At 36.0% G+C, this 25391-nt stretch overlaps 1 protein-coding gene across 5 annotated transcripts in view; it reads right to left on the bottom strand.

Annotated features, from left to right (window-relative positions):
• LOC150079142 (polyamine-transporting ATPase 13A3-like) overlaps positions 1-25391 on the bottom strand; it is a 750840-nt gene that overhangs the window by 366520 nt on the left and 358929 nt on the right. For all 5 annotated transcript variants that reach the window (XR_016547547.1, XR_016547548.1, XR_016547549.1 and 2 more), the window contains exons 12-13: positions 23235-23380; positions 14490-14752 (exon numbers count right to left, since the gene is read on the bottom strand). Coding sequence is in view for 2 of the 5 variants with exons in the window: in XM_090383358.1 (XP_090239484.1) it covers positions 14490-14752; positions 23235-23380 (409 nt within the window). In the remaining 3 variants the exon portion in view is untranslated. The remainder of the gene's footprint in view (positions 1-14489; positions 14753-23234; positions 23381-25391) is intronic.

The following is a 25391-nucleotide window of genomic DNA, read 5'->3' as shown; positions in this document are numbered from 1 at the left end:
CTTTGTTCCATTCACTAATCTTGTTGCCCTTCTCTGTACTCGTTCCAGCAGCTCTACATCCTTCTTGAAATGAGGCCTCCAGGCCTGTATACAGTACTCTAGGTGTGGCCTGACCATTGCCTTATACAAGGGAATAATCACCTTCTTATCCCTGCTAGAAAAATTCCTATATATCATTGACAATACACCATGAGCTACTCTTGCAGCCCATCTGCACTGCTCAGAGAACTCCATATCTGCCTGCACAACCATCCCCAGGTCCCTTTCATTCTCTACCACTGTCGGTGTAGTACCACAGAGTTGATACGTTGCTCTGGGGTTGCTGTTTCCCATATGTAGTAATTTACATTTGTCAATGTTAAACTTCATTTGCCACCTCTCAGCCCATCTGCTCAACCTTTCCAGATCCTGTTGCAGCAGCATAGTGTCAGTAGTGTCCTTGACAACCCTGCCAGCCTTCGTATCGTCTGCAAACTTGGACATTAAGCTTGATATACCATCATCAATATCATTCATAAATACAGAAAACAATAAAGGACCCAATACTGAACCCTGAGGGACTCCACTAATAACATTAGTCCACGATGAGCAGTGTCCATTGATTACCACTCTCTGTCTTCTCCCCCTCAACCACCCCTTTATCCATAGCAGCAATTTGCCTCCAATGCCACACTGCTCCAATTTGTGCAACAGTCTTCCATGTGCAACAGTATCAAAAGCCTTTCTAAGATCCAAGTATATAATATCAAAATTATTCCCTGCATCCAGTTCTTTTGTGACTGCATCATAGTATCCAATCAAATTGGTCAGGCAAGACTTCCCCTTAACAAAACCATGCTGTGTCCAAGCTATAACTGAAGTCTTGTCTAGATGATCCTGCAGTGCTTCTTTAACCAGTGCCTCCATTAATTTTCCGGGAACAGAAGTTAAACTCACAGGTCTATAATTACTTGTGTCAGCCTTTGATCCTCCTTTGTGAATTGGGGTCACATTTGCACATCTCCAGTCCATGGGTACCTCCCCTGAGTCCAAGGAAGCTCTCATAATTATGGCTAAGGGTTTGCTTACTTCCTTTGCTGCCTCCTTTAATATAACTGGATAGATCCCATCCACCCCAGGTGCCTTTCTTGTATTTATCTTCAACAATTTCTCCTCCACTTTACTCTCAGTTATTACAAGATTCTCTAGCTTACTGCCAGAGTTGAATACACCTCTGGCATTCCCCTCGCTGAATAACTCCTCATGTGTGAATGTCGATGCAAAATATTCATTCAGTTTGTTAGCTACCTGAGCAGGATCATCAACAGTTGACCCATCGATATCAAGTGGACCGATCTGATTCATCCCCTTCCTTCTAGAGTTTACATAAGTATTTTGAAGTAGTGCTTCCGATATAGCATGCATTACATTTTTGTTGGCATTTTATTAAATATACTATGTTGTTCAAATCGCAGATTTGGTATTTATAAGTTTCTTTATAAGAATTAAACATGGATCCTAGTTTATTGTATGTTAAAAATATGAGTGTAATGTCGCTATTTGCAAATATTCGACGAAACTGTCTAGCAAGGTCACTGTGGTAAGGAAGAACTACGCGTAAATTGTTGTGTGTGTTATGTTTGGATGGATTATTAATATTATTTTGGACGTTGAAATAGTTTTCTGAATTAACTGTAAGGGGTATTTCCTGGATATAAATTTTTCTGTAAGATATTGAAGTTCGTTAGATAAGTCGTTTTGTGTTGAACTGTATTTGATGGCATTATATATTTGATTATACAGAACAGCTTTTTTTGTGCTAAAAGGGTGGTGTGACTCATAATGTAAGTATATTCTGGTGTGGGTGTTTTTTCTGAAAATTCTAGTTCTGAGTTGAGTATCAGCTTTATATATGGTAAGGTTTAGAAAATTTAATTGTCGGTTTTCCTCTAATTCAAGAGTGTACTTTAATCTATTGTGAAAGGAATTAAACTTAGTAAAAAGGTCATCAATTATAGTTTTATTACCAATTATAAGGATGTCATCAGAATAGCGTGTATATAATTTTAACTCTAGATAGTATGAATCAGAGCTGTACTACTCAATATGTTCTACGTTGATAATAATATTAGTAAAATAATAAGAGGAGTTTACCTCAATATAGTGCGTAAAACACTTCCGTATGATACCCTCCAGAAATTAAAACGGAAAAAACGAAAACTTACCGGTACATTAAAGTAAAATATAAATAATTAAATAATCAATTTAACACAATTCAAATCAATTTAAAACAATTAAAAATCAAATTAACGCAATTAAAAGAATTAACGAAAATATTCAAAAAGATTTTCCTTCCTTTGAAGGCAATATTTTAGAAAAGAAATATGGTAACTTTGGGCCGAGTACCTTAGTGCAGATTTAATGTAATTTTGTACCAAGCCATTCAAAAAATCTCCCATAGTTGTGTGTATCGATTGTTTACTGCTGGAGAGACAGGAAGTGAATGAAATAGTCAATAAGAGTTTAAAAATTAATTAGATAGTATGAATCAGAGCTGTACTACTCAATATGTTCTACGTTGATAATAATATTAGTAAAATAATAAGATGAGTTTGCCTCAATATAGTGCGTAGAACACTTCCGTATGATACCCTCCAGAAATTTTTTGAATGGCTTGGTACAAAATTACATTAAATCTACACTAAGGTATTCGCAGCCCAAAGTTACCATATTTCTTTTCTAAAATATTGCCTTCAAAAGAAGGAAAATCTTTTTGAATATTTTCGTTAGATTCTTTTAATTGCGTTAATTTGATTTTTAATTGTTTTAAATTGATTTGAATTGTGTTAAATTGATTATTTAATTATTTATATTTTACTTTAATGTACCGGTAAGTTGCCGATTTTTTCGTTTTTTACGTTTTAATTTTTGGAGGGAAATGTTTAATACGGAATTTTAATACGGAAGTGTTCTACGCACTATATTGAGGTAAACTCCTCTTATTATTTTACTAATATTATTATCAACGTAGAACATATTGAGTAGTACAGCTCTGATTCATACTATCTAATTAATTTTTAAAATATTGCCTTCAAAGGAAGGAAAATCTTTTTGACTATTTCATTCACTTCCTGTCTCTCCAGCAGTAAACAATCGATACACACAACTATGGGAGATTTTTTGAATGGCTTGGTACAAAATTACATTAAATCTACACTAAGGTACTCGGCCCAAAGTTACCATATTTCTTTTCTAAAATATTGCCTTCAAAGGAAGGAAATTCTTTTTGAATATTTTTGTTAGATTCTTTTAATTGCGTTAATTTGATTTTTAATTGTTTTAAACTGATTTGAATTGTGTTAAATTGATTATTTAATTATTTATATTTTACTTTAATGTACCGGTAAGTTGTCGATTTTTTAGTTTTTTCCGTTTTAATTTCTGGAGGGTATCATACGGAAGTGTTCTACGCACTATATTGAGGTGAACTCCTCTTATTATTTTACTAATAATTTTAACTCTGTAGGGTAAGGTTGCAAAACTTGGTTTTCTATAGAGGCTAAATATATTTCGGACAGGGGGGGCTGAGATGCCCAATCCTATAGGTAAACTGAATGTTTGTTGATATATTTGGTTATTGAAACGGAAATGTCTATTATCTAAGAGAAATGAAGTAAGTTCCAATATGCTATTGATCGAGAGAGAGAGAGAGAGGTACGATTAATTAGGGTGCTGTCATTGGTTAAGAAATCGTGTAGAGCCTGTAAAGCGGTTGGTAGATGTACATTGGTGTATAGGGATACTATATCGAAAGATGCTAAATTATCTGTGTTGGAAATAATAATGAGGTTTATTTTCTCAAATAATTGGATGGTATTGTTAATCTAAATTTTGCAAGAACTTAAAGAGTTCTTACAAAATTTAGAAAATTTTGTAAGGGGGGAAATAATCTTAACCAGAAAGGAGGAAAAGCAAAGGCTGATTTATTGAAAGAAATTATCAGTCTTAGTGGGGGAATCCACATGTTTAATTCTTATAAAGAACCTTATAAATACCAAATCTGCGATTTGAACAACATAGTATATTTAATAAAATGCCAGCAAAAATGTAATGCATGCTATATCGGAAGCACTGCTTCAAAATACGGCTCTACAAAAACATCAAACACACGAGCATACTATCATTATAATAGCTTTAAAACTGGACAAGCAAATACAGAACTGACTTTACATGTACAATCCCATAACCATACACCTTGAGTAGATTCAGCAACCCCCCATTATTAAATTACAATCTAGTTTCAGGATTTACCAGTATGAAGCCCTTATCATAGAATGGTTTCGGCATCAATCTAAATTAAACGTATTAAATGCAAAATTACCCTACAACCTCTCCCCAGTCTGGAATCTCATGCACCTGAGATTCCCACGTGCATCAAAGAACATCATGGGAACTTAAGAGTTCTTTTAAAATACAAGCGCTCTCTCTTTCTTCACTATTACGAACTGAAGAAGTTAATAACGAAAGCCTATCGTTACGGCTATTGGTCTCTTGATTATACTCTCATAGTTCCAATTCCTTTCAACTTAATTCATGACAACCAAGGATGAAGATGTGCACTTCTATTTCCTTGAGCATATTTTAACTCCGTTTCAAAAATTTAAGTTCATCCACATTAAATCCAATTTTAAGTCTATTCCACCTTATTCACTCTAAGCCCAACTGCAGATTATATTAAGGTAAGTACTGAAAATTAAGATATTGCTACTATTTATTAAGTCAATTAAATCGATACCCTAAGGAATCCTACAATTTATCCAATTGTCCCCTTTTTGAATAAAAGATCAATTTGCACATGTCCAGTCTGTGGGACTTCCATGAATCCAAGAATGCTCTCATAATTATGGCTAAGCAGTTTGATTACTTCTTTTGCTGCCCCCTTTAATATAACTGGATAGATCCGATCCACCTCAGGTGCCCTTCTTATGTTTAACTTCAACAATTTCTCCTCCACTTTGCTCTCAGTAATAACAAAATCCTGTAGTTGCTTGTTAGAGTTAGTTAAACTTTTGGCATCCCCCCTCCCAAAGTAACTTCTAATGTGTGAATGTAGATGCCAAATACTCATTCAGTTTGTCAGCTACCTGAGCAGGATCATCAACAGTCGAACCATCAATATCAAGTGGAATTTGCTGTTTGTAAAGTAATTAGTTGGTCCCGCTGCATAGAACTTAAACTGTCTGAGACCATTGTAGTCACTTTTTCAAAAGCAAAACCCCTTCCCTTTACCCCTGATGGTACTTGCATCTTTAAGTAAACCCCCACATCAGTACAATGTGATCATTGCCACCAAGTGGTTCCTTTATCTGCAGATTCTTAATGTATGAATAATCACTGCTGATAAACAGATCAAGGGCATTACTCCATTTGCTTGCCTTTCAAACATGCTACCATAGAAAACAGTCATCCAATAAATCCACAAGTCTTGCTAGTGTGCAAGTGACCAATCCACAATTTCCAATCAATATCTGGAAAGCTGAAATTCCCATTACAAGACATTCTGATTTACCAGCCCACTTCATTTCTCTGTACAGTTGTTCGTTGTACTCATCAGTCATTAGGCCTACAACACACTCCTCCCTTTATTTTTGCTTTCCCAGTGCTTGTGTCACACCAAGCTGACTGAACATTGAACTGTCCATCCATGTCATCTGGATTCACTGCCTTAGATTTTATGTGTTCCTTAACTATCAGCATAACCCCCTCCTCCCTTCCTATCCTGTCTCTCCTTTCTGTACACATTTTACTCACCAAATTCAAATTCCACATTCCTTACATCTGTGTGCAAACATCTCTGATATATCCCAATGATACCAACCTTTGATGTCTTCAAACAGCACTGCAAATTCATCAAATTTATTTACTACACTCTCAGCATTGGTCTCCATGCAAGTATACATATACAGGTAGTTCTTGACTTTACGAGTTAATTCGTTCCTAGCACGTGCTCGTAACGCGAAAACTCGTAAAGCGGGAATTAAATCCCATAGACATAATGTTAAAAATAGGGGTCAAGTTCTCAACAATGAAATTAGTTAGCTAATTAGTTTATGTTTAAACAATGATTTATTTATCCAAAGAAATTAAAACGTAGCCTTAAAATCAAGCAAATTATAATAATAAAGGAATTATTTATGACTTACAAATTTTAAAGAATGTTTATTCTTCATCATCGAACAACATCGTTGATCACTTATTATTGGCTCGGACACTCGTTAGTTTGTTGCACAAGTAGTTGTCTTCTTCAGAAATGCTTCAAGAGTCATTTCTTTCCAAGATAATCTTCTCTTTTCTTTATAAATTTCAATAGCATTCATAAGCATTTTTTAACGGAACGCGCAAATTGCAACTAATACGATTTGTGCGGAGTAACAAGTTTACGAAGCTTAAAAAAAAAAAAAACGAATGAAGAGAAGATTCTGAAAATTTATTTATGTTTTTTGTACGATTGAAGATTTCAGTAAAGAGGAAACACATTTCACCATAATAACGCCAAAAAACACACAATTCCAGCTATCGATATTTTCGCAAATGCAATAACCTCGAATTTACTACACGTTTATAACTGCTTGCACTAACAGAAAAGCCCAATAAACCGGAAAGTGCAAATTGTTTTTATTGTTTTATGGTCATGACCTCCAGAAATGTGCTTAAGAAAAATGTCACAAAGGCATTCAAAATTAGTTCTTATAACAGAACATATGATAACGATGAAAGTGTAGTGATTTGAATTGGTAACTAATACAGCGCAGAAAGGGGAACTATATGAAATTTTGGAATTGGTGAAAGAAATGAAAGAGGCGAAAGACTTGTGGAATTTGCAGAATCTCAAGGATTGTCAGTAATGAACACTTTTTTCAAGAAAAGGGTGAACAGAAAGTGGAAATGGAAGAGTCCAAATGGATTAACAACTAATGAAATTGACTTCATCCTCACTAACAGAAGATATATTGTGAATGATGCTACCATTCTGAATAAGGTAAATGTTGGAAGTGATCACAGAATGGTAAGATGTACACTTGATATAGATGTATGGAAGGAAAAAACTGACTCGAGTAAATAATACAAAGGTCTTTGAGATAACAGAAGAGGAGAAAAAGCAGTATGTACTGGAACTTAAGAACAAGTTTGAGCTTCTGCAGACTGCTCAGGACCAAGATATCGGGTGCCTCCGTAGCCAGGTGGGCAGGAGCAGCAGTGCGCAGCACACGCTTCTTGATTAGACCGGGGTTCGAGCCCGTCGCCACCAAATACAGAGGATTCGGAAAGGTCAGGGAATGACCAGCGCATATCACTGGAGCAATATGGCCTTAGTTGCTAATGATCCTAAAAACCAAATAACAACAACGACAATGACCAAGATATCGACAAGGAATATTACAACTTTCTGAAAGTGATAAAGCCCAAGAAACCTATAGGGAAAAAGAAATACAAAGAAGAAAAAATTAGTCAAGAAACACTTGTTATGATGAACTGAAGGCAACAAATGAAGAGCAAGATAAACACTGACAACGAGAAAATTGAGTATACTGAGTTATGCAAAGCCATTAGAAAGAGACTCAGAGAGGACATAAGAAGATTTAACACAAGAAAAGTAGAACAAGCATTAAGGGAAAACAAAGGATTTAAATCAGCAGCCATGAGCAGTAATACAGAAAGACAAATGATACTGAAACTGAAGAATAGCGATGGTGTACTTATAAACAGCAGAGAAGGCATAATTCAAATAGCAGAAGACTACTATAGAGAATTATACAAGGAGCGAGGGAATGATGCCAGCAGTGGGGAAGATGGATTGCAAAGTAGCAACACATACGACATACCCGATATTCTTCCTGATGAGGTAGAACATGCAGTGAAGAAAATGAAGAATCAGAAAGCCCCAGGAGAAGATGAAGTTACTGTAGAGTTGTTAAAATTGGGAGGAAGAGACATAACACAAAAACTGGCAAGGCTCTTCACAAAGTGCATTAGAAAAGGTGTGACGCCTAAGCAGTGGAATAATGCAATCATAGTTTTGCTGCATAAGAAAGGAGATAAATCAGAAATTGGAAATTATAGACCAATTAGCTTGTTATCCCACATCTACAAGTTGTTCACAAGGGTCATTATTAACAGATTAGAAAGAATACTTGATGAGAATCAACCAAAAGAGCAAGCTGGCTTTAGGACAGGATTCTCAACTATGTAATATCACAGCTAATGGAGAAAGCAAATGAATATAAAACACCATTATGCCTGGCATTTGTGGATTATGAAAAGGCATTTGACTCCATACAGCATAAGGCAATGTTTCAGGCACTAGAAAGACAAGGCATAGATACCCCACATATTATGATTTTGAAGAAAATATATGAGAATGCTACCTCCTTTATTAGACTAGACAAAGACAGTAGGAAATTTAAAATTGAGAAAGGAGTTCGACAAGGAGAAACAATATCTCCGAAGCTGTTTACTGCTGCCCTTGAGGAAGCTTTCAGAAGATTAGACTGGTCGCGGAAAGGAGTCAATGTGAACGGAGAGTACCTAAACCATTTACGATTTGCAGATGACATTGTGGTCATAAGGCACAATCCCAAAGAATTAGAGGAAAATCTTTATCAGTTATGCACAGTTAGTAAGGATTTTGGACTAAAGATGAATATGGCTAAAACAAAAGTAATGATGAACAAGTATGCCACAGAAAGGGAAATAATGATTGAAGCAGCAGTAATTGAAAAGGTGGAGTCATATACTTATCTGGGACAAGTTATTAGCTGTAATGATGATAAATGGCTGGAAATCAAGAGAAGAATATATTTTTGATGGATAAGTAAAAGTAAAAAGTAAAGTGCAGCCATGATCAAACCACTGCAGGATGGAAGCCTCCTCAACAATTCATGCTGAGGGAAAATGGACCATAATCTGCCACGCTGGTCCAGTGCGGGTTGGCAGATCGACCGTATTCAGCAGTCAGGGACTTGAACCCCGGTCTACTCAAAGAGCGTGTGCTACTGCACTCCCGCTCCTGACCACTCGGCTACGGAGGCCTAGTTTGTCAATATCCCAGTTTGTCTGAAACGTAAAATAATGAACCAATGTATACTCCCCACCATGACTTATGGAAGTGAAACTTGGGCACTCACCAAAAGAATGGAAGAGAAGCTGAGAACTACACAGCGAAGAATGGAACCAATTATATTGGGAATAAGACTGTTAGATAAGAAGAGAAACACGTGGATTAGGCAGCAAACTCAAGTAAAGGACATTCTTATCAAAACTAAAGAACTAAAAATGGTCTTGGGCAGGACACACAGCTTGAAGACATGATGACAGATGGACTAAGAAAATAACAGAATGGTACCCAAGAGGAGCTAGAAGAAAACCTGGAAGACAAAGGCAGAGATGGATAGATGAAATTCATGAGTTTGTGGGTAGTAAATGGATGGCCAGTGCTCAAAACAGAAGGAACTGGAAAGTTGCTGGAGAAGCCTTCATCCTGTAGTGGATTGAAAATGGCTGACGATGAAGATGAACTAATACAATTTGCGCTATAAAACGACCTTTTAAGAGAGTTATATAGCGAAAATTTCAACTTCCGAGGTTGTGGAACAAATTACCAAAAAACAATGTGTTATTGGGTTCACATTACGATATTTTCATGATACGATGGTGTCTCTGGAATGGATTAATATCGTAAAGCTGGATACACTGTATTGTATAGCTACACGCGTGGTTTGAAATGCGGTATTTATAAATGTTTAACATTCATTTTTTGCAATTAATGTTCATATTTTCGATTTTGTTGATACTTGGGGAAAAAAACTCGTAAACGCGGGAACTCGTAAATTGAGAACTGCCTGTACCTGTTCTTACTCTTAGTTACTGTAACACAGCCCATGTATTTACATGTGCCATAATGACCTCCAGCAACTTGCTTTCCAGGATGCTGCTCATTCTAATAGAAGTAGTGCAAAAATTACTTTCACCTCTGCCTGTTAATCTATTAGTCTGTGAATTCCCCCCCCCCCTACAAGCTAGCAGTTGTCCAATCCATCTAATACTGCTTTGATGGCATCAGCAAATATTCTTGTACCCTTTCTATTTAAGTGTTATCCCATCCCTGTAGAAGCAGTCTCTCCTGTTAACAACTACAGACTACGCTGAGAAAAGTTCTACCTCACGAGCCTTGCACAATCTTTTCAGGGCTGAATTGATTGACAAGGCTCTCTCATCGTGTACTCCCTCCTTTCATTTCTGGGCAGAATTGCAGACACCTTCAAATTTAACCCTAACTTGTGACTTTTTTTTTCAAAACTGATTTGTGCGTGTTAACTAAGTCTGCAGATCTCCAACTTTTAATGTCGTCATTAGTGCCAATGTGTACAACAATATAACCTTTTGTGCTCTTAAAAGATGATATCTTCTCTACAAAGTCATCAACTCTTGCCCCTGAGAGACATAATCTGGTCCTATTCCACCTATCCCTTTTGCACAATATATTTCCCATTTCCCTGACAAATGAGTCACCAACGATAACTAGCTCCTGTGGGACCAGCGCATTCTGCCTTGAAGATTGCCACTGTGTTGCCTGATGCACAAGAGCGAGCTCTGGCATTGAATTGGGCAGCTGAGAGCTCAACAAGTCCCTATTTTAATTCCTATTCCACCTATCCCTTTTTCACAATATATTTCCCGTTTCCCTGACAAATGAGTCACCAACGATAACTAGCTCCTGTGGGACCAGCGCATTCTGCCTTGAAGATTGCCACTGTGTTGCCTGATGCACAAGAGCGAGCTCTGGCATTGAATTGGGCAGCTGAGAGCTCAACAAGTCCCTATTTTAATTCCTTCGAGGGCATCTACCTGACTCCTCAAACTCTCACTGACACCCATCAGAACACTGAGTTGGCACCTAATTTCTTGACACTCTCTGCACTTAGCAAACAGAGACATCTTCCTTGGCTAGATCATGTCTTGTTCTGCAAACATTTCACATTTTGTACTTTTTTCAGACTGTGATATGGTGGAGAATCGTCCCCTTTGTTTCTTCCCCGAGCCACAGCACTCCTGCTACTTCGTGCTCTAGTCTGGGGCATGATTTCTGTTTAAGTACAATTTAATTGATTAACAATGAAAATTAATAAGATTAATAAGTTTAATTGGCAATACTGTACTAAACTCACAGATTCCTAATGATGTGGTATGTATTATGTTATCTAGTTTTATGTTATACCTTACACTATCAAGTTTGAGATATATGTTAATCTATTCTGTATTGATCTAATATACTATGCAGCAAGTTTTGAGCGGTACAAGCTTCTATGTATACTAAGTTGTAACCAACAAAATCTTTAACTAAATTCAAAATAAACTAAGGGGTGTAACTTGGACTCTAAAGCTACTTACAGATTATTTTTTAATACAACTATTAGGTCTGTAAAAACGGCAAGAAATTTTCAAAACTTGGATTCCTGAATTCCTTGGATTCCTTGGATTCCTGGATTTTCAAACTCGGATTCCTGGAGCTAAAATTTCTTTGAGCAACATGTGGACACTCTCATCCCCAATCCACTGAAAGCAAATATCTACCCATTAACAGAGACCATGTAGCACCTTAAGCCCTCATAATTTCCTTTCCTGAAATTATAACCCATTCCTTTGCCTTTAACTACTGGACACAGCAGGCATAGTGTAATGCTTGGTTGCAGTTCTCGAGTTACTACCCAATTATTTGAATTTTCCTGACATTATTATATAGCACTGTTAGAACCACTTTCAACTAGTAACAGTACTATTAAAATTTAGAAACCGTTAGTGGAAGTTTTAATTAATATATAAACCAAATTAATCATTTTAAAATATTAAAGGGTCAAACTATGACAGTGTTTAGTCCAACTGCATAATTGCTACACAGTTGAATTTTAAGATAAACTGAAGTTTGCATATTAGGCACCATTATTAAGACATATCATATTGTGAAATCCTTCATTAATGAGTTGCCTTCCTCTTATACTTTGAATATATAACATTTCCCCATTAGAAAAAAGTCTGTTGTTACTTATACTCAGTTGAGTACCACCATTTACAAAATATCTGGCCTTTCTTGGCTTTTCTCAATAGTGTAAATAATTGACAACTGGGTGATCAGCTCTTATACCTCAGAGTACCTGGCCAAATAGCTTCAGTGCTTTTTTTTTTTTTTTTGTCAAGTGTAAATTTGGCTTTTTGTAAATTTCTCAGTAATTGTGAAATTGAATTGAATTTTACCAGAATAAAAGAATCATACAAATGGTGAAACTGAACCTGAAAATTCTGATTTAGATGAAGGTGCTGTTGTAAAACCTGTTTCCCCACTTTAGTCTGTACTGGGTAAAGAAAAAATAAATAAAAATAATTTGGGAGCTGTTGTTGTTGTTTTGGAAGCATGTGATACGCACTACTGCTCCTTCCCACTTGGCTAATTTGGGAACTTTCCAGAGAAAATATTATCAGTAAAATATTATCAACAAAATATGCTACTTCAAGGATCAGTGATCTGATAACTGCTTCTGAGGCAATATTCAGCCTTGCATTTGAAAATATCAGTTATTTTGAAACGACAAGTATGAGTGTAAAAGGGTCAACAAGTAGGAAAAAATAGAAAATTGGAAACAAATAGGAAAATAGCAACAAATATAAAAGTTTAGATGACATTACTTTATAAGCCTATGTACGCAAATTTCAAATTTTTTACGGGATCTGGAATTTGGACATCATATTTCAAGCAACAGTGCCTCTTGAAAATCAAGATTTTTTTGTAGTTGTTGGCGCATCGGCTTCTGTGGCCATATTGCACCTCCCAAGGTTTTTGCATTTTCTATTCGCGGGTTCGAATCCCGAGGCGGGATTCGAACCCGCGACCTTTGGGTTGCCAGGCAGGCACTTTACCCACCCTGCTAGCCCGGTCGGCTCAAGACATTGTACTTATGATATGTGATTATACCCTAGATTTTAAAATTTTACTGTCAAAAAAGAAGCTGGTTGGTTTTGGGAGACTGTTCCCTCCAGCAATTTAAACTGAGTAAATAAGCAAAAACCCAGCAAGGTATCATATCATCTGAAAACTCAAATTTATACAGGAATAGCCCCTGGTTAGAAGCTAGAGAAAAATCAAGGCGCAAAGGTAGGTTGTGACCTCATTTTTGAGCTAAGAGGATGAAAAATTACATGTTGTTTCGTGGCAAAGCACTAAAAGGGCCAAACCGTACCTATTTTTATGTTACATTGCAAGACTTCCATTAAGATCAAGTTATACTGTGCATTAAAATCTGTAAAATAATTGTACCTGCTTTAAGAACAAAGAATTCAGTGAAAGTTTCAATTCTCTTATAGGATGATTTAATGTTAAATCAAGGTTTCTGTATATGGGTAAGAAAAATTATGGTAAAAGTTCTAGTATAAGGGAGAGAAATTTTAAAAAAAAGTATGTTCCAGATATTATGGTAATGGCTACAGTATAGAAAATAGCATTTTATGGTGGCAGTACTCTAGTAATGTAATGACTCCTCTTCTACATTTAATCATATTGCACCTTTATCTCCACTACTTCTTTTGTAATAAATAAAGTTTTTGTTGTTTGTTTGTTATTTGGTTTTTAGGAGCATTAGCAACTAAGGCCATATTGCTCTGGGGATATGCGGTGGTCATTCCCTGACCTTTCCGCATCTTCTGTATTTGGTGGTGACGGGCTCGAACCCCGGTCTAATCAAGAAGAGTGTGCTACGCACTGCTGCTCCTTCCCACCTGGCTACGGAGGCGCCAATAAATAAAGTCTTAAAACCTTTTGATGAGATCTTAGTGAAACACATTTAACACTTCATCTAATACAATGAAAACTGTGGCTCAAAATATGATTACTATCTACAGGCATAAAATTACATAATAAACTATATTTTAGCTGAAATTTGATATCTGAGACCTTTAACAAAATTCATAAAAATAAAATTCTCGTTTGGCAGACACTGAAAAATTTGAAATATGACTTTCATTGTATCATTCTGATATTGTAGCTCTGAATAGGATTAATGTATGCAGTTGTAATGAGTACAAGGGAGAAAAAATCTTATTTGCAGAAGCATTAAGGTCCTGCTTTTGTGAATGAGGTAGTTTATTTTTTCAATGCACAGTGTAGTAATGACTTGAACATTGTGAAAAATCACACTGCAACCACTTCTTACTAATTTAATACCATTATGTAGTATGATTAATTATTTTTACAACTAGTAAGTTATAATGACCAGAAAAAATGAAAAACTCAATGAAAAGTATCCATTACTGTTCTGAACTCACAAGCATATAGAGGGGAGGACAAATATTGCCCCACTGCCATTGGGAGCATTCATATTACAAAACAATGTAACTCTCAATGGGTTAAGATAAATAATTAGTAACTGCATATAATTAACCGGCAAATGAATCATGGTACTTACTTGCTATCTTTAGTGGCTACAACTCCCCACATATCAAGACCTTCTTCAGTTAGAGTTCCCGTTTTGTCAAAGCAAACACAATTAATACAACCACTGATATTAATGGCACGAGGGGATATGCAATATATTTCAGATTTTTTCAACCTTTGTTGTGCATACACAATACCCATTGTCATTGCTGCTGGAAGAGCTGGAGGAATAACAATTGTTATCAAATCCAATGCTCTAAGAGCAATATTTCCTGCTGGTATACTTCGGTGAGCCTAACCATTAAAATGAAATAGACAAAGAATACAATTAAATCTTTTGATTTATATAAATAAAAACCTTACTTTTTATGAAATACAAGAATTCAGATCAAAAATAATTTTTTTTAAATTAAACCTTAAATGAAAAAGTACATAGTGATTTTATATAAATACACATAATGAAAGTTCTCATATATACATTGTTTTTGAAAATAAAATATACTGTAAAGAGATAGAAATGAAATTAAATGCTTTTATATAGATGTGGACAAACACCCAGTAGTTGTACTCAACTACTGGGTGTTGTATTTGAATGTTGTGCTCAAATTAATGTGTTATTAACTGAGCTCTGCAATAAGAACACTGCCACATTAACATCCTCTTCTACACTGATTTTCCATGACAAATGTAGGGAAGAATTCTCAGAGGTAAGGTGGGCACATCATTCACTATCCCATATGTGACAACCAATGGACCTAGTCTAAACGACACAAACAGGTCCACACCACTATACTATCAACAGCAAACTTCAGTGTAGGTATAATGTGGTCTGCATGAGCTCCAGATCTTTTCCTCATTCCATTATATAACAGTAACAAAAGACCTTGAGAATGGACCACTGTTCTCCAAACTAGGGAAGATGGTGAAATGATTAGTATTAGTGAGATGGTGCAAGAAAGAAAACTTATTTGGCACTAACTGAAATTAAATATAAAAAAAAAATAAAATAAAATAGACAAATAAAATTTATCTTCATCTATATTTCTTTCAAGTATTTATCGAATCAATCCCCTTAAATTTAGATGAACTTCCAAATTCCAAAAAGATAGGTTAGGTGGGAGTTTATTCCAAAAGTCATTCCCAGTGCTTACTCCTTGCCCAACTGTTCCACACACACACACACACACACACACACACACACACACACACACACACACACACACACACACACACACACAGGCATTTTTGTATAGCTAGATTGCTGTCCGAGTAACATGCCTATCACTTGGTTGGTTGGTCAGCACAGACTAACCAACTAACCATGTTCTTCATTAGCATTAGCATTAGTAGAGGCATATGATGCAAGAAAGCAAGCTTATTCAGCATCAGCCAAAAAAAAAAAAAAAAAAACACACACCACTCCCATTTCACCCCTCCGTTCGTTCGAAATACCTGTCCAGTTGAGCTTTAAATTTGTTTAGGCTATCAACTTCAACAACAAGTGATGGAAGTCGGTTCCACCAACCAACCACCCGCTGGCCAAAGGCAAATTTCCGCACATCTATCCGACATCCGTCCTTCCTCAATTTGAATTTATGCCCTCTGAGGTGATTATTCTGAGCAAGATGAAGAATCCCATTGGCATTGAGCATGCTCAAACCATTCAAAGCCTTATACACCTCTATCAGATCACCTCGCCGGTGCCTAGTCTCCAGACTCTGTAATTTGCAAAACTTAAGCCTTTCTTCGTAAGAGCAACCCTTTGTTCCATTCACTAATCTTGTTGCCCTTCTCTGTACCCGTTCCAGCAGCTCTACATCCTTCTTGAAATGAGGCCTCCAGACCTGTATACAGTACTCAAGATGTGGCCTAACCATTGCCTTATACAAGGGAATAATCACCTCCTTATCCCTGCTAGAAAAATTCCTGTATATCATTGACAAGACACCATGAGCTACTCTTGCAGCTCGTCTGCACTGCTCAGAGAACTTCATATCTGCCTGCACAATTACCCCCAGGTCCTTTTCATTCTCCACCACTGTCAGTGTAGTACCGCAGAGTTGATACGTTGCTCTGGGGTTACTGTTTCCCATATGTAGTACTTTACATTTGTCAATGTTAAACTTCATTTGCCACCTCTCAGCCCATCTGTTTAACCTTTCCAGATCCTGTTGCAGCAGCATAGCGTCAGTAGTGTCCTTAACAACCCTGCCAACCTTTGTATCATCTGCAAACTTGGACATTAAACTTGATATCCCATCATCAATATCATTCATAAACACCGAAAACAACAACGGACCCAACACTGAACCCTGAGGAACTCCACTAATAACATTTGTCCACGTTGAGCAATGTCCATTGATTACCACTCTCTGTCTTCTGCCACTCAACCATCCCCTTATCCATAGCAGCAATTTGCCTCCAATGCCACACTGCTCCAAATTGTGCAGCAGTCTTCCATGTGCAACAGTATCAAAAGCCTTTCTAAGATCCAAATATATAATATCAAAGTTATTCCCTGCATCCAGTTCTTTTGTGACTACATCATAGTATCCAATCAAATTGGTCAGGCAAGACCTGCCCTTAACAAAACCATGCTGCGTCTGAGCTATAACTGAATTCTTGTCTAGATGATTCTGCAGTGCTTCTTTAACCAGTGCCTCCATTAATTTACCTGGAACAGAAGTTAAACTAACAGGTCTATAATTACTTGTGTCAGCCTTTGATCCTCCTTTGTGAATTGGGGTTACATTTGCACATCTCCAGTCTATGGGTACCTCCCCTGAGTCCAAAGAAGCTCTCATAATTATGGCTAGGGGTTTGCTTACTTCCTTTGCTGCCTCCTTTAATATAACTGGATAGATCCCATCCACCCCAGGTGCCTTTTTTATGTTTATCCTCAACAATCTCTCCTCCACTTTCCTCTCAGTTATTACAAAATCATCCAGCTCACTGCCAATGTTTACTTTACCTACATCATTCTCCTTCCTGAATAACTCCTCATGCGTGAATGTAGATGCAAAATACTCGTTTAGATTGTTAGCCACCTGAGCAGGATCCTCAACTGTTGAACCATCAATATCCAGTGAAATTAAAATCCCCCATTATAAGACTCTCTGATTTACTGGCCCACTCTATTTCTCTGTACAATATCTTATTATACTCATCAGAGTCATTAGGCCTATAGCACACTCCTACTCTCAATTTTGATTTCCCTATGCTTATGTCACACCAAACTGACTCGACACTGCCCTGTCCATCGATGTCAACTGGCTTCACTTCCTTGGACTTTATGTGTTTCTTAACTAATAGCATAACCCCTACTCCCCTCCTGTCCTGTCTATCCTTTCTATACACATTGTATTCCCCAAATTCCAGTTCCGCATTACTTATATCTGTGTGACACCACGTCTCTGATATCCCAACAATATCTGCCTTTGATGTTTTGAGCAATACCTCAAATTCATCAAATTTATTTACCAAACTCCTAGCATTGGTGTACACGCAGGTATACATGCACCTGTTTCTATTCTTAGCTACCGTAACACAACCCATGTGTTTACTTGTACCGCAATGACTCCCAGCAGTCTCTGAAATATCCTGCATCTTGTTTTTCAGGCTTCTGCTCATTTCAATAGAAGCAGTGCAAGAATCACTTCCACCTCTGCCAGTGGCTACTGTTAATCTATTAGTCCTTGTATCCCCCCCAACTAGCAGTTTTCCGACCCACCTAACACTGCCTCGACAGCATCAGCAAAAATTCTTGCACCCTTTCTATTTAAGTGTATCCCATCCCTGTAGAAGCAATCTCTCCTGTTAACAAGTACAGTCCAGGCTGAAAAAAATTCTACCCCTTGAGTCTTGCACAATCCCTCCAGGGCCGAATTGATCGACAAGGCTCTCATCATATACTCCCTCCTATCGTGTCTGGGCAGAATTGCAGACACTTTCAAATTCAACCCTAATTCACGGCTTTTTTTCAACAGTGACCTGTACTTGCTAAGTAATTCCGCCGGTCTCCTACTCTTAATATCATTAGTGCCAACGTGTACAACTATATCACCTTTTGTGCCCTTAAAAGATGATATCCGCTCTACAACGTCATCAACCTTTGCCCCTGGCAGACATACCCTGGTCCTATTCCACCTATCCTTTTTACAAAGCATGTTCCCCGTTTCCCTGACAATAGAGTCACCAACAACTACTAGTTCCTGTGGGACCAGCGCATTCTGCCTAGGGGGCTGCCTCTGTGTTGCCTGATGACCAAGTTCAAGCTCTGGCGTTGATGTGGACAGCTGAGAGCTTGATGGGCCCCTCAATTTATTTCCTTCGAGGGCATCCACCCTGTCCTTCAAGCTCTCATAAAGGCCCATAACAACGCTGAGTTGTCGCCTGATCTCCTTGCACTCCTTACATCGTGCACACACAAAGACATCCCCCTTGGCAGTATCATGTCCCGTACCCGACTGCTCTGCAAACATCAAGCAAACAGTGCATTTTAAAAGACTGTGATTCAGAGGGCAACTGCCCCCCCTCAGTTCTCCCCTGAACCACAGCACTCCCATTAGCTTGAGCCTTTTGCTTTGCTGCTCTGGTCAGAGTCATGATTCCGATTTAATTCAATAAAATTTCAAAACAAAAATTAAATCCTTAAGTTATATCCCAAAACAGTTATGTTATATTTTTTTTTTCGGTATCTAGTGTTTTCTACGAGTTCCCTTTATACAACTTCCGTATCACGTGTACCACTATAGTTATGTATTAATTATTTGTTATGATTAAGTCGTTATATATATATAGAGTTAAAAATACAATTTAATTGACAATAAAATTTATCAAGATTAATAGATTTACTGATTAATTGACAATATTATATTATGCACTATACTACACTAAGCTTATGCTATCATGTAAAAATAGCGGGAATTCTCGAACGGTACTTCTACGGACTCGTAAGTATTGATTAGCTTCCAAATCTCGCTATCTCAATTTAGAATAAACTAAGGATCCTGACTAGGTGTATAATCTACTTATAGAAGATAATTTGATATAACAATTAGTTAATAAATCGACTAAATTTGGTTAAAAAAAAATACCTCTCGTTCAATTTGTAACACGTGGATTTGATACCGTTACCGATACTAAGTAATACCTACAAAATCTCTGTCTAAGTTAAACTTTAAACTAAGTATCGTAACTAGGAATATAAAGCTACTCTAGAAAATAAGTTAATATGACAATTTAAGCTAATAAATCAGAAAATAAATCAGGAAAAACTTCTCTGTTCCAAGAGCTTCAAGGAGCTGCGTCCGCACAGGCTAACCTCGCACCCAGACTCATACTTAATATTTGTCAACTTCTCATCTCCACTGTGTAGGATTGTAACTAATTCCTAAATAGTTCATTAAGTCATTTATATTACTGCAAAAAACCATAGAATCATCCTCAGAAAAGTAGAGGACTTGTTCTCATTCTCCATATCTGTACCATGAGTAAAATATTCCATGTGCTATATGATTTTTTGATTGAAATCTAAGAACCAAGGAGCTCTGCAGATTCCTTTGGTAAAAATAATCTCTTACCAGATTGAGTTCATGCTGTGAAAACAATTTAGGCCAGACTCAATGTCTCCAGGCATATAGACTTCAATTTCATCTTCAGAAGTTTCACTTTCAGCATTCTGCTGCAACATTCTCCACTATAACTGGAGAACATGGAATCAGCAAGTTATTTCAATGTGAGACTTGTCTATTGGCAAATGGAATATTAGAATACACAATGCCCTTCTTACTCTGTGCATTATATCCTTCTATATTAACTAAGCAAAAGTAACAGTCATCAGTAAGTTCCTGCCAAATCATGGGAATTGAAAATGGCATAGCATTCTTTTTATCATTTTTCCAGAATCTTAATGCTTCAACACAGGTTCGGCAAACTATGTCGAACCCATTGTATATATTGGTCACCAAGTATCACTCCAAAATAAGCACAATACACAATTTTTACAAATTCTGTAATATCCTGTCTTTGCTTGAGGACTACATAACCTCCACAAATATAACAAAATAAGTTCGCATTGTTCAAACCACTTGCATGAAGACATTTTACTCACTTTTCAGCACAAGTTTGATATGATAACCTCAAAAATAAATTGAGTGCTCACACTGATAAACAGTGCTGCATGGAGCTTTCAAGATCAAGAAACAAATGACTGAAGGTGGTGCCAACATGTGAAGATTATTTTACAAATTCCAAGCATTTACTCCTAACTTAACTTAATGCATTCGATAATACAACTAATGACATCACCTTAAGTGATTTGCAAAAAAATGGTATGTTATAGAAAAAAAGAAATAACATTTCTGAAATCAGTGTAAAAACTGAGTTAAAAACAGCTATTAGTTTATAAACTTTGTAAACCATGCAGAGTGGTGTTATTTTAATAACAAACTCTACGATGGGATTCACTCATTAATTCCATTAAAACCTAACTCAAACTGGGAAGGCTTTTCACACTGAATATTATATGCTTATAACTATGATCTTGGATCCATTTCATGAACCCTTACATAAGCATTTTATTAAGAATTGTAGCCAGTCGTTGTATACAGCTTTCCCAAATATCAGATGATAGGTTAAAAAAATTAAGTAATTCTCAGTATCATCAATATCTCACACCCGTCGAATTTGCTTTACACAACTCCAACATCAAACCTCTCTGGGGTTTTGTAAAAAGTCTGATTAAATCGAAATGTATACCTACTCTCTTTAATGAGCAGTATCCTTGCTTTTATTTTCCTACCAAAAAGGCAGATCTTTTCATACATTTTCTCACCTTCCCTGAATTGTGACAATTCTAGACCACTATTTTTGATTTACAGTTGACTTCAAGGATTGTCTGAGTTCATTTGAACTTTCATCTGAGAATATATTAACTATTATTTCTAAGGTCACAGACCATATCAACACAGAACCTGATGGGCTACCAGTCATACTGTTTAAACAATGCTCAACTATACTAGTGCCTATTCTTACTAATTTGTTCAATTTCTGCATTTCCTCTAGTATTTATCCTAATGCTTTCAGAAGTTCACAACATTTTCTATTTTTAAAAATCATGGAGATAAATCTGATCTCTGTAATTACTGACCAATCTTGATTATTAACATTTTAGCCTGGATCCTTTAAACTGCAATCTTCAAGAATTTAAGTGCATCCATCCATCCATCCTTTTATTCATGAATTCCAATTCATGTTTATGCCCTGTAGATCAACCTGCTCCAATTTAGCCTTATTTTTGCACTTCACGCATATGAATATGGAAAAGGATCTTAAAATTCATTGTTCTATTCTTAGACACTGCCAAAGCTTTTCACTCTGTTCACTCTAAAGTGATTTATTTTAGGTTAGTCCTATGGAGTATTACCACCTTTACTTGACTGTGTACCACCTTTACTTGACTGCTAAACAGTCAGGAAAAGTCATTCTCAGAGGAACTTCATCCTTCACTGTTTTTTCCTCTTGCAAAGTGGGGCATAGGGCTCTTCTCTGGGACCTTCTACTATTCATCATATTTCAATGACTTCGTAACAGCTCTCCAAACTTTCAGTGTTGAATGGCAAATGTTTGCTGATGACCTTAAAGTCTATAAGGTTAACGATTCAATCTCCAATGCCCATATTTTACAGTCTTACCTCAAATTCACCTCATGCTGGCTCAATGAAAACAATGCCTTTAAATACAAGTAAGTAAAAACTTTGTCAGTTTATCCAGAGACATTGGCTTAAACCTTTACTGCTATTGGATTAGCATGTTGATCAGGAAGAGGTGAGAGTTGTTGATCACTTCTGAGACATTGTTGTCACTATACATTATGGTCTTCATCCATTGACTCATAAGTTCCAAAAGCCTTTTGGTTTCTTTATCTCATTAAACCTTGGCTTTTAATAGTGAGGCTGCTATTGTGACCCTTTTTTCAAGCAACTAGTTTTACCTGTCCTTGACTACTGTCTCATTATTTGATATATGTCCCAGAAATTTCTTTTGGACCTACTCTTACATATTCAAATCAAATTTATATATTTTCCTTTGTTTCAACCAAGTTCCATTGCAGAGATTACAATGCTCTATGCAACAGGTTTCATTTAATTCCTCTTAATTTAAGGCAGGACTTAGTCTTCCTCTTTAATTTTTAATTTAGTCCACAATTTTATTGCCTCTTCTCTTATTCCTTGGCATGTTCCTCAAGCAAATTCTCATCATAAATATATATATGTTCTCTGTGCCTATTCTTAGAACTAATTATTCATCTATGAGTCCAGTATTATATGGTATGAAGCCAATTAATTCTCACAAGATTCATAATTTTGTTCTCAATAATTCATTCAGGAGGTTGACTTTTGGTGTGCTAAAGTAACTTTTTTTTTTTCTTTGTGAGGAGAATCTCTGCAAACTTTGACCAGTTCCCAGAATGAAGAAAACTTCTTTAGGACTGGCGTTTCAAAACATACAGCATATTAAGCCCCACAAATAGGATCTTATAAATATCAATTGATATTTATAGTATCCTCTTATATGAACTACTCTGCATATAGATTTCCACAAATATGAGATAAGGTTACAGCACATGCGTGCTGATTAAATTGAAGGAACATAACCATGTAGTTCTAAATTGTATTTTGCTATTATTACCAGGGTGCCATTATGTTTTTCCTTGCTCTGCACACATACTGCTTTAAAAAATAAAATGGATCTGAAAGGATGTCATTATACTAACCTTTATAACAACAGTGTAGATGAAACCAATACTGGCCAATGCTGCTAAACATCCAATAAATTTATGAACGTGTCTGTTAAATTTGAAGTCAACAGGTTTTGGAAACATCATAGAGCGTACCAGTTCTCCTTTGGTTGTCTGAAAACCTGGAGTGAAAATATGAAAAATAGTCAAATACATGCTTTAAACAAGATTATATAAATAACATTTCACTAATCTTTTTATCTTATTATTCTTTTATGTAATGACTTTGATTACACAAATGTTGTCATCATTCCAACAGCTATTTGATATTTGCTGCTATTTGATCCTTTGCAAGGAAGAGAATTGGTAGTTCTTAGCCTTAATATAAAATTACTGTAAAATTAAATATAAATTTAATAAAATATATAAAATAAAAATATTCAATAAAAGCTTTGAATAAGATTCTATAAATAAAATTTCAATATTTTTTTTTTTTTTTGTACAACTGTGTTGCCATCATTCCAGCAGATTTTGCCATTCATTCTTTGCAAGAAAGAGAACTGACAGTTCTCTTTCTTGCCTTAATAGAAAATTAATAGTGTCATGCAGTGGTAATGAGGTTTACTCTAAAACTGTTCTTAAGCAGGGGCACCAAATAGCCCATAAACACACAAGGGTCATATTAGTTTCTACAGTTTATGTAGTAAGATAAAAAATAACAATCTATAAAACTTAAATGTCAACTATCACTGCATTCCTAAGAGTGTTTCACAATCTTTACAGTAATGGTATCTTCAACCTTATTACAGAATTAGTAAATTATTTCCTTATCACTGTAGATATATTATATTTCCAATGATTATAGCATGATGTATTATAGTATCTGCTCAGAATGTACACAGTAAATTCACTTTAATAAAAAAAAACAAGTCAAATTACCAAGTTTGAACTTTGAAATAACAACCTTATTTTAATGAATAGTAATACTTCAAATGTGCAGCTCAACTGGCATAATTTAAAATTTAGTCTGTTGGAATATGAAATAAAGGGAATAAAAATATATACTATTCCAAACAGTATATATTTTTATTCCCTTTCTTTCCCCTCTCAAACTATCAAAAATAGACTCAAAAGTAAATAAGGTTATAGAAAATAAATGGAAAGAATAAAATTACAATATACACATATGAATAAAGAAAAGCAATGTTTAAGACCAAAAACTGAGAATGTTTTTTGAAAGTTCATTGATCACTTTAATTTTTGAATTAAGGTAACTAGGGCCACAAGGCATGTGTGTATTCTTTCTGTAAATTGCATATTTTATATGGAGTTTGCTTGTTTGGAATGAAAATTTTCCCTAATGTCATGCTACCATGACATTAGGGAAAATCCATAAGTAGGCACACCAGGTTATGAAGTAGGCACAGCCCCTTTCACAAAGAATTTATTATTTTTTTTTTTTTTTTTTGTGTGGGAAAAAAAAAATTATTTTTTTACGCTACATTACTATATTTTTGCCTTCTGTCACCTATCACCTAACAGGGTGAAATGCAATTCAGAAATAAAATGAAGCTGTTTACAAGCTTCATTTTATTTCTGATTCATAGTAATAGAACAGTGATTCTCATCTGTGACACCATAGAGCTGAGAATCACTGTCCTATTACTTTGAATCTTCTAGAATAAAGGATTACATCTTAAAATCACAATTCCTTGTGACAATGACATAAGCAACTTATAGAATAAATCGGTCAACTCAGAATGAAGAGTCTGTAGTCACGAATGGTCGTTAGTGTAGTATCTCAAATAGAGAGCTTAATAATAACTGAAAAAAAGCTTTAGTACCCCAGATTGGCCTACAACTGAGGAACTAACAAAAACATTGTTTATTTGAGTCTTTCCAGTTGTTGTGAATAACAAGGGTGGGAGAAGTGACTCCAACTTCTTCCTGGAGAAGTGACCGGCAGGTGAGAGCTGTGCAAGACTCGGCACAGGTGCCTCCCCACCACTGCCGAAACACTGGCTCTCTGAGTACCTCCTTGCCAGGACAACTCCAGCTTTGAAAATTGTTAAAAAATACTTCTTGTCACAAAATTTATAAATGACCTTTATAGAATTATTAACTAACTATTTAACAAACAACCTTTTTGTCACCAAAAGGAGAGTTACTTAGTACAAAGAAGTGTGCTATCGA

The sequence above is a fragment of the Mastigoproctus giganteus genome, chromosome 10, assembly GCF_048544385.1.
Source record: "Mastigoproctus giganteus isolate SK-2022 chromosome 10, ASM4854438v1, whole genome shotgun sequence".
Taxonomy (NCBI): domain Eukaryota; kingdom Metazoa; phylum Arthropoda; class Arachnida; order Uropygi; family Thelyphonidae; genus Mastigoproctus; species Mastigoproctus giganteus.
This window is presented reverse-complemented; position numbering and strand designations above follow the sequence as displayed.